General features: G+C 50.0%; 1 protein-coding gene across 5 annotated transcripts in view; it reads left to right on the top strand.

Moving 5' to 3' along the window:
* LOC126536512 (uncharacterized) overlaps positions 1-15925 on the top strand; it is a 155576-nt gene that overhangs the window by 126056 nt on the left and 13595 nt on the right. For all 5 annotated transcript variants that reach the window (XM_050183514.3, XM_050183518.3, XM_050183516.3 and 2 more), the window contains exon 2: positions 2275-2677. In XM_050183514.3, coding sequence (XP_050039471.1) covers positions 2275-2677 — 403 coding nt within the window. The remainder of the gene's footprint in view (positions 1-2274; positions 2678-15925) is intronic.

A 15925-nucleotide genomic window follows, 5' to 3' on the forward strand; every position in this document is an offset into this window, starting at 1 on the left:
ACCGCAGACTTTTGATGTGTTAGAAAGGACTTGGCGGTTACTTTTCTTTATCGGCGGCGTTACAGCGGCCTATGTAAGTGTGTCAATTTTCACGAAGGCTGACGGCAAGAATGATTGAACTACTTCTATTCAGTCCCGCATGCATTCGACCTTGTGTGAAAATCTTAATATCGCTTTCAATGTAATCTTGAAAAAGGTTGAAGGCAGTGGGTAACAGTGGCACCTAATTGGTATACACAGTTACCGAAGAGGCTATCTTGCTGAGAGTTGAAGTTGTTCCATTTGACACCTGCTACACGGGGCTGGTGCACGTGTAGTCTTGAAAGAGTACACCGCGTGCATGAGCCAACCGCGGACAGATCGCACAGCGCCTGTTCCATCTGAGGAGTTTGTCGGACCCTTCGTCCAGGGGCGTAGGGTCTGCCGAACCTTATTGCTCAGCCCACGCTCTCAAAAATGCGTGCCCATTTCGTGCACCGCGACGCCCCCGAAATCATCCGCTCGTTCGACCTATGACTCAGCTTACGTGCGTCATGTTTTCCTTGGTATAGAGCTATCGCTTTCCTTCGGAAGGGGGGGGGGGAGGGGGGGAGGGGGGGGGGGGGCGAGAGATAACGAAGTTGTGTGACTCACTGAGGAGCTAACGTGGCGCGTTACTCAGTTACAGTGGTGCAATCGGTAGCCAATTGTATAGCGGATATACGCTTAGCGCGGTGACTCGCTCCGACGGAGCAACGGGTGTTCTCAGCCTTCGCACTAATCAGTCATTATTCGTTTCACTTGTTGCTCAGGCTGGATCCGTCCGCGACTCAGCGTGACCTATTTAGTTGTGTCCGTTTATTGCGGCCCTAACGCCGCAGTGTTCGGGTGGCCACGGGCAAGTTGGCGAAGCAAGCTGTGTTGACGCGTCAGCGCTCGTAAATTGAGTCTTCCCGAAAGCCGTTAAACGCAGTCTTTCGGCTCAAGCCGTCGCAGCGAATGGACGTTTTATTCGTGGCGCGCTGTACGCTATATAGTGGCGCATTCTAAAGAATGTGCAATACGGGGGCGTTAACGTGTGGCGCCTATACTGAACCTATATTACTTCCCAGGGGAAGAAAATGGAAGCTAATATATATATATATATATATATATAGGCAGTTGGTTCGACCGTTCCGTCCCGTCGCCTTCACGGCGTCTTGTACTTCAGCATAGACTTCGAGATCTGGCGGCGTGCGACGTGTCACCGCACGCCGCCCGATCTCGTACGTCATGCCTTCACATACAGGGAACATGATTTATTTGGCCACTAGACGACGCCATTCTCCTACGTTATCGCGGGCAGGGTGATGGGATGTCCCTGCGCTCTCATGGCACCGTGTCTGTCATTACTCTGCTCCTATCTCTCCCAAAAGGAGCTGCTCAGTAGGGAGCTGCCAGCAGTATGGACGCTGTCGCGACGGTGTGTGTTCGCGACAGTCCTGTCCCTAAACTCCTTTTAAAATAGGGGTGGTGTCTTGCTCCAATAGGTATCGTATTTCCGATAAAGTATGGAAAGGAAAGCAGTCCGCAGAGACGCTTCTGTGTCTAGCTATTCTGTCACATTATCATTAAGAGGTTCACTTCTTGCTTGATAGCAGTAATTTGTGTGCTTGCTACGAATCTTCTGTGTAAAGGTATGCAAGCACAAGTAACATGAGTAGGAATGTGCGGCTCCACTATAGCGCTGTAAAACGAATAGTGCACACATTTATTCAGCTACTGTATACTAACATTCGGCCAGAAACAGGGTGGTTTATGAAGAAGCTTGAGAAGCTAAGAAGCGTGCAACTAACGATGGAACGAAAAATGGTAGGTGTAACGCATGAGGGGCAGCGGTGGAACTGAGAGCGAACGGGGGTGGTCCTTATTTTAGTTGCTGTTAGAATTAATGGGGTTGGACGTGTTTATAGTGTGCGGCGGTTAACCGGCGGTCTGTTACAGAAGGGCCAAGAGAGTAGGGAAGCGCAGTGACGAAGAGCAAAGATGGTGCGATGAAATTAGTTGCAGGTTTACGACGGCGTCAGCTTACACGAGACGGGGGTAATTGGAGATCACTGGAAGACCTTTTTTTTTTTTTCAGCGGTCATAAAATAGATTGCTGATGGCGGTGATAATATGACGATAACGCTGTTGCGTCTCTTGTCTTTTGCTAATCCCTCTTCACGATTGCGCAGCGTGTGTATTCGCACTGTCCCCCCGCACGCAGATGAACGTTCGTTGCTGAGTGTGTCGCCCCGCTCTTCTCTGTCGCAGCAACAAGACCCAGTCTGTGGACTGCCACGGCTACGTGAACCCCTTGGAGCTTGTGCTGGACACGAGCAAGAAGGAGGACGCAGGGGGCCGTGGGGGCCGGTCCTCCGGGGGTCCCCTCGAGCCGCTCCTGGGGCCGCTGGCCGCGGCTGCCGCGACGCAGCAGCAGCAGCACCGCCACCCTTCCTCCTTCCATGGGGGCCATTCCTCGGTGGCAGGCCGCCGGACGACCGCCACGTCGCCCGGCGGTGCGGCCGCCGGCCGGGCCGTGCCGTCGCCCCCCCTGCCGCCGGCGCCCCACTCGGCGCCGCCCACCACCACGGCTGCTTCGTCCGACGCCGGCGTGGGTAGGAAGCAGCTGAGCAGGACGCCCACCCAGCCGCCGCCGGGCGCCATCGAATACGTGGTGGGTGCTTTTCTATGCTTGCCTGGTATTATGACGGCGTCGCCTTCACCGTCGCAAGCAAGGTGCAGGCCAAGCAGCTGGAAGAATTCTTTATCGCGATCCTCGGATCACTGTCTTCGTCTCCCGCTAGCAGAGTCATTGAACCGATGTCGGCGGGGACAAGGGCGACTCACCTTGGGCGATATTTGATCGCCAGTGCGAGTGGAGTCGACGTGCGCAGAATGCAGCAATGAATTCGACCTGCTCATGTCACCTCAATGTTTATCGGGAAAATCAATTCTCGAAGAAGCAGATTCCCGAATCATACAAAATAGTGAAACTTACCCTTACCCTATAGCTTATTATGATGTGCTTCCATTAGCTCGCGTGCAGTTCTCCCTTCGTTTCTTCCCAGAATCTTATTCTGGAATTGCGACTCTTAGATGCTGCAACGCGCGGGCTAGCGCAGCTGTTTTTATTATTATTAGTTGCGTTTGGAGGATGTTCCCTGGCCCGTTCATTCAAGTAGCGCGGCCTATCCCTTCACGACAAGGGAATCTTGCGTATATACCACTCCTGTGGATCTTCTCACGTAAGGCTTGGCATGCGTTTTCCATGCTATTCGAGTGATAGGGCCAGCTTCACAGGGGAAGAGAAGGTAAAGGGGACGCGACAACTTCCTTGCAACTTTATTGCGGTAGCAGTAATACGGACATTCCAGGTCCATTTCTGCTATCGGCGTCGTGTAAAGTAAAAGGGTGATAAAATCGTCGCCGCGCGCGCCGTATGCTGTTTGTGCGAGTAAAAGCGTGCGGGGTATGAGCCGGCGTTCGCGACTCAATCTCGCGCACACAAGGAAGGAAAGCGACAAAGAAGCCTGGCCGGCCGCGCGCGCCCGCCCGAGACGCTGTATTTTGAAAGCTATCCGCGACGGCGACGGAGTCCGCCGTACGCTGTGCTTTCGCAGCTTAGTTCGCGTTGGATGCGAGAGGCAGCGCGAAGGTAAATTCGCTCGCTGCTGCTGCCGGGCTTCCTCACTCCAGCGTTCTGACAGAAAGTTTCCGCGGTCATCGAGTGAGATGTGTTCATGTTTGCTTCGGCGCGCGTGACACCATGCTTCTTAATTTAGTTCGCATGCCTATGTTTACAAGTTTATATATATGGCCAGTAAAACTACCATCCTTGCTTCGTATAGCTGTACACTAATTTGCTATCGCAATCGGTGCTTCGCCTTTCGGGCGAAACTGCGACGTTTTATTTACCCCTCTTTAGAATGTCCGGGCGTTGCCCCCAGTCTGATCGAATTCGTCGCAAGGAGGGGTATAGTTGTCCGGAGCTGGCGGAACTCAGCCGCATTAAACATTGCAAGGGCAGGACGTAATTGTCGGACCGGCGTGTGCGCATCTGCTGGTCGATCGGCGAAGCCGAGTGGCTCGCGCTTCCCTTTAGATACGCGTGCCTTCTTTTTCTTCCTGCGCCGGCACAAACAGTGTCGGCGGGCCGCGCGCTGTGGCCATAGGTGTGCGGGCGATAAAGCCGTCGCGTGCGAGGCCGCAGGTGTGCGCAGCTGGGACCGTTCGCAAGGCATGCCACGCGCGCGTTGCCGGCGCACGTTGCCTGGCGCGTGCAGCTAGATCACCCGCTTTTCGCACGCGCAGTCGAGAGCGCGTGTCAACTGGGCCTTTTCCCCCCAGCCTTGTACCATTTGCATGTCTAAGTAGCGAGCTTTAAAGAAAAAAGATGCCGTTCCTTTTCCGCGATATTAGAAATAGTTCTTGTCTGGAGGTCGTTTGATGCGCGTAAGAGAGAGGAGTTCTCTATATTTTTGTTAACATAGGCTAATGTGACACAACATTTTAACTAGCTATAGGGCAGGAGATACGAAGGAAGCGTTGTCTTGGAAAGCTTTGAGTCGCCTTGAATGAAACACTTAATTGCTAAGATCTTGTTTATTTTTTTTGTCTATGTTTAGTGTAGATGCAGTGATATACATCGAGCGCTGCGAATAAGTGAAGCGCCAGAAAGGTTGTCTCAAGGCTAAAGCCATTGAAACGATGAGGCCCATTGTCGTATGCCCGTTGAGTGTTACTGATAAAAATAAGTTCAAAAGCTGGGACCATTGTAGAAGGGTAAGCTGCAACAGCTTCTTGTTGGATGCATCCTAGACAAAGGAGCCCGTGCTCTATATGTAATTTTAAGCTCTCTGTAGTTCAGGTGTCGTTGTGCCAGGTTCCTGCTCGACTCGTTCGTTAAATGTGACGGACGCTGTGTCTGCTTCGACACGCTACGGAGCTGCATGCTTTGGTGAAGACAGACTGCTTCTGAGAGACCCGACTCGCTACCGATTTAATGATTGTAACTGGCTGCTCCGAAGTACGGCCGATTCATTGCGGTCGTGTGATTACCAATATGCGCATTTGCAGCGTGCGCCGAATGAATTTTAGTCTCCCTTGGGCCCATGCTCGAGTCTGCGTGCGCGTGAACCTTCCGGTTAACGCTGAAGTGTTTTCACTCGCAGCGTGTATCTATATCCTTGGGTGAATATAGGCAAATACCATCGGAGGTCTCGGGCCGCTGAGCTCTGTCTTATGTAGACTCGGCGCGCACTCCATGTAGACCTGTCCGCTGCGATCACCTAATGGCCCTTGATCGCTTACGCAGGCGTCGCAGCAGCTTCTCGCGCCATCTCTCTTCTGTTCCTTGCAGACGTATACATGCTGGAAGCATGGGTAACAAAGCTGCTTTCATCACCGGCGCGATGCTGCTGTAGTTCGTGCTGCAGTGCAGGCAACATATTGCAGCTGTATGTATTGCTGGTTCGTATATACCGTTCAGCGTCTTTCCTTTCTCCTGAAACAATTTCTTTTTTTTCATCGGTTAAGCCCATTTTAACAGGGTGACCGTTTCGCTATTGCAAAATAGTTAATTTAGTCATGTAGCTTAAAGGGACACTAAAGCGAAACAATAAATCAGTTTAGACTAATGAAGCATTGTTTGAGAACCAAGCAGGTAGTCATTTCAAGAAAATAGTTTTATTATTAAATGAGAAAATGAAGGTCGAAGTGTCAGTATTTGAATTTCGCGCCGAAACTCCAGTGCCGGTACGTCAACGTGACGTCAGGGATTCCAAAGTATGTTTTCGCATTTGGGCCGCGTTGGCTTAATAAATGTTTTCGAAACTTGTCATGTTTATTATTTGGTTCCTTTAGAACACAATGTAGTCTATATGTACCGCTATATATAATTAGTAGGCCCTAGAAGGTGCCATCAATATCCAAGACGTCACTGCCCCCAGGTGCGGGAACTTAAGTAGGCGTCGCCACCCGTATTTCGTTCTTGCGCTTTTTCTGGCTTACCAAACGTCTTATCGTTGTAAGAGTGGTGTTTTTGGTATTGTAGAACGATAATTTACTGATGCAAAAGAAATCATTTTTCACTTTAGTGTCCCTTTAATTAACTTAATATTCATCGACGCCAAGCTTTTGTGCACAAACTAGGAGGGACAGTAGCAAGTAACGAAACAGGCACAAGGACAGTCTTCCTATTTGGTGTCCCTTTAAAGAGCATATCATATTATCAATTGGAAGTTTCTTGGGCTTGCGCCGAAGCGGCACACAGGGCACGGGACATACCAGGGAATAATGCTAGTACTTTATCTACAGTACCGATAGCAGCGCAACGTGGTCGTGTATGCAGAAGGCAACTAACTCGAGCTTTTGCTTTACTCTCGTGTCGCTTTGTGGCTTAACCTTCTCGTATTTCCCTCTTTTTTCCTCCTCCTGCTGGCTTACCTAGTTTCCCTCTTCGTGACTTGTTTTCGCTATAGGCGCCGTGGCGTTATGACTTATTAAGAATGTAGTTTGTTAAGCATGGGGTATGGGCAATATTGCTCAATTAGAACGTGCGTGATCTTCAAGCGTTTTAATTAGAGTTCGAAGGGGAAACCCTAGAGCAGCACGAAGGTATACAAGTGAAACCCATGAGGGATGGTAGACGTACCGGGATTGCATACTGAGACTCACCGTCTCTAAGAGCGTTAGTCTCTGAAACATGAACGCCGCCATTTGGCGTTTTATAGTCGAAAACGCGGAGCTGAAAAGCTTCGGATGACAAAGCAGATTTTCATCCACGCTGTGTTTTTGATCTTGCTTATGTAAATAAATTATTAGAGATGCTGCTGTTTGCGTGCATATAGTATATTCACTGCTCTACCACGCGCCTGCTTTGCATGCTTTTCGATTGCTGTTCACAACGGCTCTTACGCAAGTTCGTGGCCCTCTCACTTGAGGCGAACTACACGGCACTACACGGCTGGGCACGCTCCTGTCGACTGAATGGGGAAGGGGGGCGGATCGAACCTTGATACTAGTACGCCCGTAACGGAAATAGAAATCGGGCTATGGAGTCTTGCCTCCCATCAATCCGCGACAAACTCCTCCGAACGAGCCGCGGAGCAGCGACTTTAAGTCTGGTGCGTTCCCCCAAAACGCGAGATAGTTTGCAACGTTAACTTAGCTTCGTACAAGACAGTGATAACATGAGCTGTAATGTAGACTTCTGCACTTTTCTTATTTTTATTGAAGACGATCACGCAGGAGACGAGGAAAGTAACAAGATCACGAACAGATTGATAAAAACGGAACACGCCCGTGGCTTGGCGAGGGACGCGACGCATCTGCAAATTTCGGCCGACAGAACGACGGCAACATGTGCTGTCGTTCAATGCAGCGTATATTATAGTGGCTTCCCCCTCGCGTAGCGCTTCGGTTAAGCGATGTATGTAGCATTCTGCCTCCGGGTGGCCTGCCGCGCGTTGGCTTCATTGATTGCTTCCGATTTAGGCTCGCTCACGGCTTGCTTAGGTGGCGCGCGCGTCGCGACTATTTGCGGATTGGACGCCTCAAACACGCGCTCTCGCTGCGCTGTATCTAGGGCGTGATGTCAGGGGTCACTTGGAGGTGGGGTGGATGTGATGTGTGGGTCGCCCAGCTTCGTTTTTGTTGCGAGGTGGTCTCGCGGCCCTTTGCCAGTGACCGATAAACGTGCGCTCCTTACAAGAATGGGAGTCCTTAGTTCAAATAAAATTGAGAAAGAAGCGGCATATCCTCGCATCTGGGAGGGGGGGTTTCTTGCCCCGAAAAACCTTTTGTAGAGGTGACTGATGCTTTGCTAATGGACTTTAATAATTATCTCGTTTTATGTTGACTATATACCATGGTAGAACGTTTTCTTGCTACACACGCACACATACACACACACGCACGCACACTTGTGGTCACGTGTGCGATCCCTGCCGCGGCAGCCGCATTTCGATGGGCGCAAAATGCGAAGCTGTTCGTGTACTTCGATTTAAACGCACGTTAAAGAACCCCAAGGGGTTAATATTAATCCGGAGCCCCCCACTACGGCAGATTTGGTTTTGTGCTTGCTACATAATATATATAAATCCCACGTACAGGCAGCCCGTGGGTATAACGTACACTTTCCAGAGGCCTTTGGATTTAAAGTGGACGGGAAGCATCAACCGGTCAGCAGTCGACATAAGCAAGAGATGTTTGGAGGTACTGGTGGGAAAAAGCAGGGAAGAGATTGGTACGACCGGATCCGTTACAGACATGCTGTCGCAGTACATGGGAAGTTTTGAGAAAGAAAGAGATTAAATAGATGTATACAAAAACGCTAGAATGAAAAACATGTGAAACGTAGCGGATTATATCAAGCTGGCTAAGGTCATTATTTGTCACCTCCCCATTTGAAAGGAGATGCCAAAAAAAATCAACCCATCAAAGACGACGAGATCATAAATCCGACAGTGTGGCGGAATTTGTCAAAATGTCCGGAGTAGCACTATAGTGCACTGAAATAATAGCACCTCGGCATCACTTGATTGACAAACGAACGATACACAATCGGCGGGTTGTCGGCTGACTGGTTGTGTCATGGAAAGCGGCTTGCTTACATGCGAAATTAGTTGTAGCTTCCGCAAGTTGCTGCTTGTGGTCTGTGAGGATCACTCGCGGCGTGTGCCTGCTGGAGTGTATTCGCGATGACCTCCCGTTTATACGAAGTTACACGGCCACACAACCAAGTTGCGGCGTGTAATTTAGTGCTTGTTGTGCGAAGGTGTTGATCCGGATCATGAGACTGAAATAATCAGAAGAATAAGAATGGGCTGGGGTGCGTTTGGCAGGCATTCTCAGATCATGAACAGCACGTTGCCATTATCCCTCAAGAGAAAAGTTTATAACAGCTGTGTCTTACCAGTACTCACGTACGGGGCAGAAACCTGGAGGCTTACGAAAAGAGTTCTACTTAAATTGAGGACGACGCAACGAGCTATGAAAAGAAGAATGATGGGTGTAACGTTAAGGGATAAGAAAAGAGCAGATTGGGTGGGGGAACAAACGCGAGTTAATGATATCTTAGTTGAAATCAAGAAAAAGAAATGGGCATGGGCAGGACACGTAATGAGGAGGGAAGATAACCGATGGTCATTAAGAGTTACGGAATGGATTCCAAGGGAAGGAAAGCGTAGCAGAGGGCGGCAGAAAGTTAGGTGGGAGGATGAGATTAAGAAGTTTGCAGGGACAACATGGCCACAATTAGTACATGACCGGGGTTGTTGGAGAAGTATGGGAGAGGCCTTTGCCCTGCAGTGGGCGTAACCAGGCTGATGATGATGATGATGTGCGAAGCGGTTCCCCTGAGTGTTGGTCGATTTCGACTTGTGGGATCAGCACTGCAGTGGCAAATTTCCTTTTTACGCAATGTAGGCGTACGCAACCGAGATTAAGATTGCTTACGGAGGCCGGGTTATAATTATTTGATACATGCGGTATCAGCGGTAAGCCGCCGAATGATTTATCGTGCAAGTCTGCACGTACCCTGGGAATGGGTAGAAGAATGCATTGTTTCAATGCGCGAAGCAAACCAGGCATCGTGGCGTCGAGCGCGTATCAAAGTACGGTAGGTAAATTAAGTAAATTCAGTTTTTATTATGATTATTTTTATGTTTTTTTACGAGCCGAGGCCGTGATCTGATTATGAGGCACGCCGTAGTGCTCCCGATTAATTCTGACCACCGGGGTATCTTCTGCGCACTAAAAATGCACGGGAAACGGGCGTTTTTGCATTTCGCCCCAATCGAAACGCGGCCACCGCGGCTGCAGGATCGAACTCGCGACCTCGAGCTTAGCAGCGCAGGGCCGGCCACCAATCTACCGCGGCGGTTCCACGCTCGGTAAACAATACGCAAGTCACGGGTCATTCGCACGTGACGCAGACCGTGGAGTCTGCGTCTGCCCGTACTCTAAGCGAAGAATATGTTGCACTATAAGCGAAGAATATGTTCCAGGTGCTTCGACAGCGAGTCAGAACTGCTGTGACGAAACACCCGCCTTGGCGTCACTCTTGTAACAAGCCGTTTTTTCCATCCAGCAACAGGGAGCTTGCCGCTACGCGGGCTAAGAAGGACAGCATGTAGTACGTGAGGTAGTGTTTAAAGCCTTACAACCGATATCGCTCCCACCTTACGGATGCGTCGTCCATTGTCTATTGTTGAATCCACACGCGTAAGGGCTGTCGCCATCGCTATTCGCGCAGTCTTCATTGTTTGTCTTTATCTACAACTTGTTTGGGTGTCTCGCAAGCGCAGTGAACGTGTCGCGGCGTCCGTCGGTGTACGCAGTTCAAGGACAGTGGTTTCATACCAGCGACCTTTGGTCCTTCCTTTCCTTAATGAAAAAGAATTCATTCGTTCATTCATACGCCGAGCACGCTTGCGGATGCGTCGGTCGTCCTGCGCTTGTAAAATGTTGCGTGGAAAAGCCAGTAGGAATGAAAGGTCGCCCCGCGTCACAAAAGAGCCGGCCAAGGGAGCGCGAAGGCGAGAATGCTCATTTTGAGCTGACAAGCGCAGCGCGTACAGTCGTGGTCGTGTACATATTACATCGCTACGCACCGCGGAAAGAGCTAGAGAAAGACATTCTACAAGAGCGAACACTCCCATAGAGCCCAGAGGCCGAATCGACTGTAGCGCATCAAGTGGATGGGATTAACCCCTTCCGGTTTCGGTTTTGGGCTCGCGCGTTTCGAACGCTACCTGGCACGCTTTACGCCGGCTGCGCTACAGTGAACTAGAATAGTTTAGCTGCGCTGCTCAGCGCCCCGCCCCCCCCTCCCCCTCCATTTTTTTTTCTGCTGCTGCTCAATCGCGTGCGGTCTCAGTGCGGACTCGTTTATTAAATTAAAACGATTGCGAACGATCTTTACAAGCGTCCAACGAACCTGTGCCACGTGCAATTTTAAAAAGTAGATGCAAAACGCCTTGTAAATGAGGCAATCTTTATTTTGCTCTATATAAATGCTCGTTCCGGGCTTTTTTGTGCATTCATCTAACGTTGTGGCACGAGGTAAGCAGCAGTAGTTCCCGTACGAAGCTCCACCGGATGGCATCAGCTGAAATAAGTACAAGTACGTGTTCATTTTGGTATTAAGACCTTATAGGAATACTGCGTGTAGAGGGGAAACGTGCGAAAGTGGTGAATGGGCGACATTACAAACAAAAGCAATTCGCTTTTTCGTACATGGCGTCGAAAATACCCGACCCATACCAAGCCGTACTATAAATTACGAAAAAATAAATCTGATTTCCAAGCTTTCCCCCATTCCCAGGGATTATTTCCTGAAATTCAAGAGCACAAATGCACAGGCGACTGCGCGTTTCCAAAGCTTGGCCTCAGCCGACGCGATAGTACGCCACATACACAGATGGCCACAACACAGGCTGTCAGCCAGACCGTGCTAGGCGCTCGCAGAATGACTACTACTCGCACTCAAGAGAAATGCGAGTGCAAAGCCTGTTTCCAGTCGTTCAGAAGAACGAACTTTCGAGTTGGTTTTTGAGCTCTTCGGCGTTATCTTTTGCGCGTTCTACCGGCGCAAGCAACACACTCCACTGTTATCATTCTTGGAAATCGCTCGTCGCGTTTTCGACAAGCGTGAGTACCGAAAGAAGGTATATGTTGCGGGGCCATAGAAAACGTCACAAACATGTCCCACTAAGATTCAGTACACGCCAAACTGTTACCACGGTCGGCTTGCTTTTCGGTACACATTCAGTACACACGAAACTGCGTCACACGGCCGAGGTGCTTTTCGCTAACTGCGTCACAAAGCCGGGTGCGGTGAGCGGGCCCACAAACAACCGAAATAAGTTGTAGTAATGCTCGGGCTCATAGAAAGCGTCGAAAACATCTCCCAGTACGAGTCATTAACTCAAATTAACAATGTCAGGACGGCCGAGTTGTTTTTTCGCTGACTGCGTCACAAGTCTCGGTTCCGTGCCGTAGAAACCAAAATTGCTTGAAATTCGTTGCAGACTGTCAAAAAAAAAAAAAAGAATTCGCACCTTGCGGTAGTCCAATAGTGCAGTGGTGCCGTGTCGAAGTGCAGAAGGAACGCAAGTATACGCTGGGAGCCCAACAAACACGCTACATCCAAAATAGACGGGTTGCCGAACAGCGTGAAATTCACATGCGCAACCGGCCTCGCTGGCTTCGGTGGCTTGTCGGGCGCACGACGCATGCATCTGTCGGGCCTTGCGTGCCGTTAGCTTGTTGCTAGTTAACGTAAGAAAATTAGATATAAGTTCATTTATACGCAGAACTTATTGGTTTTTAGTGGGAAAGAATTTAAAAAATAAGTAAAACGTTGTCTGCAAGTTCATTTCACATACTTTTTTTTTTCGATGCTCGCGTCGACTAACGGATGGGATTAACGCTAGGCCTGGCGTGTTTCCTGTTGCCAGTTCTCGCCGAGTGTCCCCTCTTGCTGAATTTTTTTCTCTGGCTGATATTTGAAACCGAACGCCGTTTGCCCTTCTGCTCGCGGGCGCCGTGCTTCCAGCCACAGAGGGGACGTATATGCGCAAGTGCGTCTGCGCACACGTATATGTTGTGGCTTCGCTCATAGTGCCACGTGACTTCGAAAATTATTCGAGGCAACATCTGTTAGTTGTGTAATCTGTTGCTTCAATAGACGAATTAAAGTTTAGAGAAATGATAAAACGCAAAAACCTAATATATGCGCGTTTTTTATTTTACTTCGTAGCGTAGCAAGAGATATGTATACCGTTTCGTCTGCTTGTCTCCAGGTCGTTCGGTTACGCTCGCAGACACCGAAACTGCCATTTTCTACCGTGTTCCAGCGCGCGATCATGCTCGGATACGCTTGTCTGCCTCAGTGTTCGTGTAGCACTGGCTTTACCGCTAGTCAGGTGCTCCCGTGCGCTGCGCGAAGCGAGACAAACGCAACAGCTCGCACACGACGCCGTCAGCGGAAGTGCGCCGTGCAGCAAAAAAGGGAGAGGGAATAAAGGCGGTACTTGGGACGTCTACGTCATACGATCCTCAAGCTCCGGTATGGGAGAACGCAGGGAAGAAATTTCGTTTGCGGAGGCTCGACGGGGCAAATGCAGAGAGTATTATGTTGGCGGTGACGCTCGCCTCCTGAAATCATGGGTTCGCAGCACTGAAATATTTCTACCTCGGCTATTAATGAACCAATTTGAAAAATTCTTGCTGTGGTAGAAGGCACGTAACTTCCAGCGTATAGGCGAAATTTTCAATGTAGCCTGGTGTGGAGCCCTTCAAAAAGGAAAAGTCGATTTTGTTTAGGCAAAAAAAAGTTCGTAAGGACAACTGGCGTTTTTTTTTAAGTTCGCATATATATACTGTATAGGGGGCGCGAGTGTTTTGTCGAGTGGGGGCACGGCAGCCCCATGCATGATCACACACTCACACTCAGAAAGCGTTCGTGTTTATCTCCCACCACTTAAAGATGGCGGTGCTCTGCAAGTCCCTAGCAAACTCGTCCTTGGTCACGTGTAAGCATACAGTGGTGGTGCCAACAAAAAGTACAAGAATGTAAACTGAAGATAAGCGGGTAAAAGTTAGCGGGTCAAGTGCGTCTTCCACTCTTGCTGTCATTTTATGGCAGCCCGAAGTGGAAGTTATCGGAGCGTTGAACTGCATCTTCAAGCATCGCTCCGACCCTTGTTTTGCTGATAACCTTTTTCTTGGAAGACGCCTTACGTTGCGCTCTGTGAAAGCAGCTCAGCGTCATGCATGGATTGTTTTGAATGAAGTCTTTAACAGTTCTTCGCCTATTCTTGGTTGATGTATCATTTAGCATTATACTTCGTTTAGAGGAGTCCGGAACTATTTGTAACCACAAAATTTGGCCATGTCAGTGCAAACGTTCTTTTTTTTTTTTTTTTTTTTGTGTGTGTGTGTGTGTGTGTGTGTGTGTGTTTGCGCGTGCGTGCGCGACGAATTACAGTTAACCTGAGTTATAACCATATAAAGCCAACAGACAGTGGAGCGAAGGAAAGCATCAGAGAAATTAGCTGTGGTTGACATTGGAATGTAGAAAATAATAAAGAAAAGGGAAATGAAAGTGGACGAAAAGATAACATGTCGCCTGTGGGAGCCGGACCCACAACAAATTTGAAGTGCAGCGCACGCGTGCGGAGTTAATGGGTCCGGCTCCCACCGGCGACAAGTTATTTTTCCGTCCACTTTCATTTCCCTTTTCTTTATTTTCTACATGCCTGTTTCTGCCACGGCTAATTTCCCCGATGCTTTCCTTGGCTTCATCTAGAACTAACAAAATCGAGTCCCTCGATTATTTTTGTTCTCTCAACCTGAGTTGTAGCTCTATTTGAGGTACACATGGTTCGACGTGATCTCGCAAGGCTGGGGTTCGTTGAATAAACCCTGGGCTCCGGCCTGTTCGTGTAACTGCGCGTAATTATGCGACTACGTTAGCGCCGCCTTCCCCCCCCTCTCAAAGAAAAAAAAAACGTATGAGTATGCGATAGCGTGCTTGATTGTGACGTCTTCGCAGCTTCGTGCGCATGCCTCACGGGCGACCATGCACACTATTATTTATCAGAGTGACCTTTCTGTACCTCGTATCTCTTATTAACTTGGGATGTCATGCACACGGTGTCACGCTCGCGTAGGTTCAGCACAGCTGGAGTTCTCTATTAGATACTTCCGAGGTGGTTGAAATCCGCCTATAATGCTGTAAACAAATGCCTGACCGATGGTGGGATCGAACCTGTTTTCCAGCACACCAATGCTCGAACCATTAGGCCACGATCGCAGGCGTGCTTCTCTCGCGCCAAAGTCGCTCTTTGAAACGTATGGCCTGTCGCATTCTTTCCTCGTGGAAGCGAGCGCTTTGAGATGCAGTGTTACACTGCACGGCATTCGGCATCGGCCCACATTTTTCGCCAGAAGACCGTGATAACACTGGAGTCTGTGAATTTCACATTTATTGCTCGCCTTTGATGCGTTTAACTTTGCCGAGAGCACTATCAGCTCCCGATTGTAAGTCACAACTCAAATGCGCGGACGGTTGGTAACACCTAGCAATTCTATTTTACAACTGGTCTAACCTGCAGGGAAGCCTGTTTAGCGTGGCGTTCCAAAGTAGAAGCGGCAACACGGTGAACATATTCTGGCCGTGCCATTGGCAGTTGCGGCTCACATACGCGATTGTATTCCTTTGTTATTGCGGTTTCAATTATATGGACACTTCAGGCCCATTTCTATCGTCGCCGTCACCATCATGTTCCGTGTAAAGCTGGAACCGCATGGCGCGATTTTTGACACGACCGACGCGCGGCGGCGGGGCCCGGGAGTCGTTTCGACGAACGCACCCCTGAAAATCGCGTTGCCGCGCCCGCGTCCACCCATGACAGCGCTGCACTAGTCCACGTCACGTTATACGTCACGCATTAGTTCCCTTATGTCACCATATGGTTACAACGAAGGCGCCAAATAAAACAACGGACGAAGAAAGGGGACCTTGTTTCCTTGTTTCCGTTGTAATCATGCATAACCAACTCGCCCACCAGCACGTGTTCAGTGACCATATGGTGTTGTCCTCCGAGCATCTTGGCGGAGAAGCTGAGCGGAACATCTGGCAAACGCGGCACGGTCGCCGCACACCCGCCGTGCTCATGCGGGTGCGGAGTCAGCGGGGGCGCGGGCGTTCGCCGAGCGTCGCGTTGTCGCGAGCGGAAAACGTGCCACGCGGTTCCAGCTTTAAGTCGACGGACTATAACATCGTTGCCGCGCGCCGTATGCTGTACGTGCGAGTGAAAGCGTGCGGGGTGGAGCCGACGAATGAAGCTGATCTCGCGCGCGCAGGGGAGCAAGTGCGCCGTCTTCCGTCGCGCGCAGGGCACCGGGGGCATTG

This window comes from Dermacentor andersoni, chromosome 4 (assembly GCF_023375885.2).
Source record: "Dermacentor andersoni chromosome 4, qqDerAnde1_hic_scaffold, whole genome shotgun sequence".
NCBI classification, from domain to species: Eukaryota; Metazoa; Arthropoda; class Arachnida; order Ixodida; family Ixodidae; genus Dermacentor; species Dermacentor andersoni.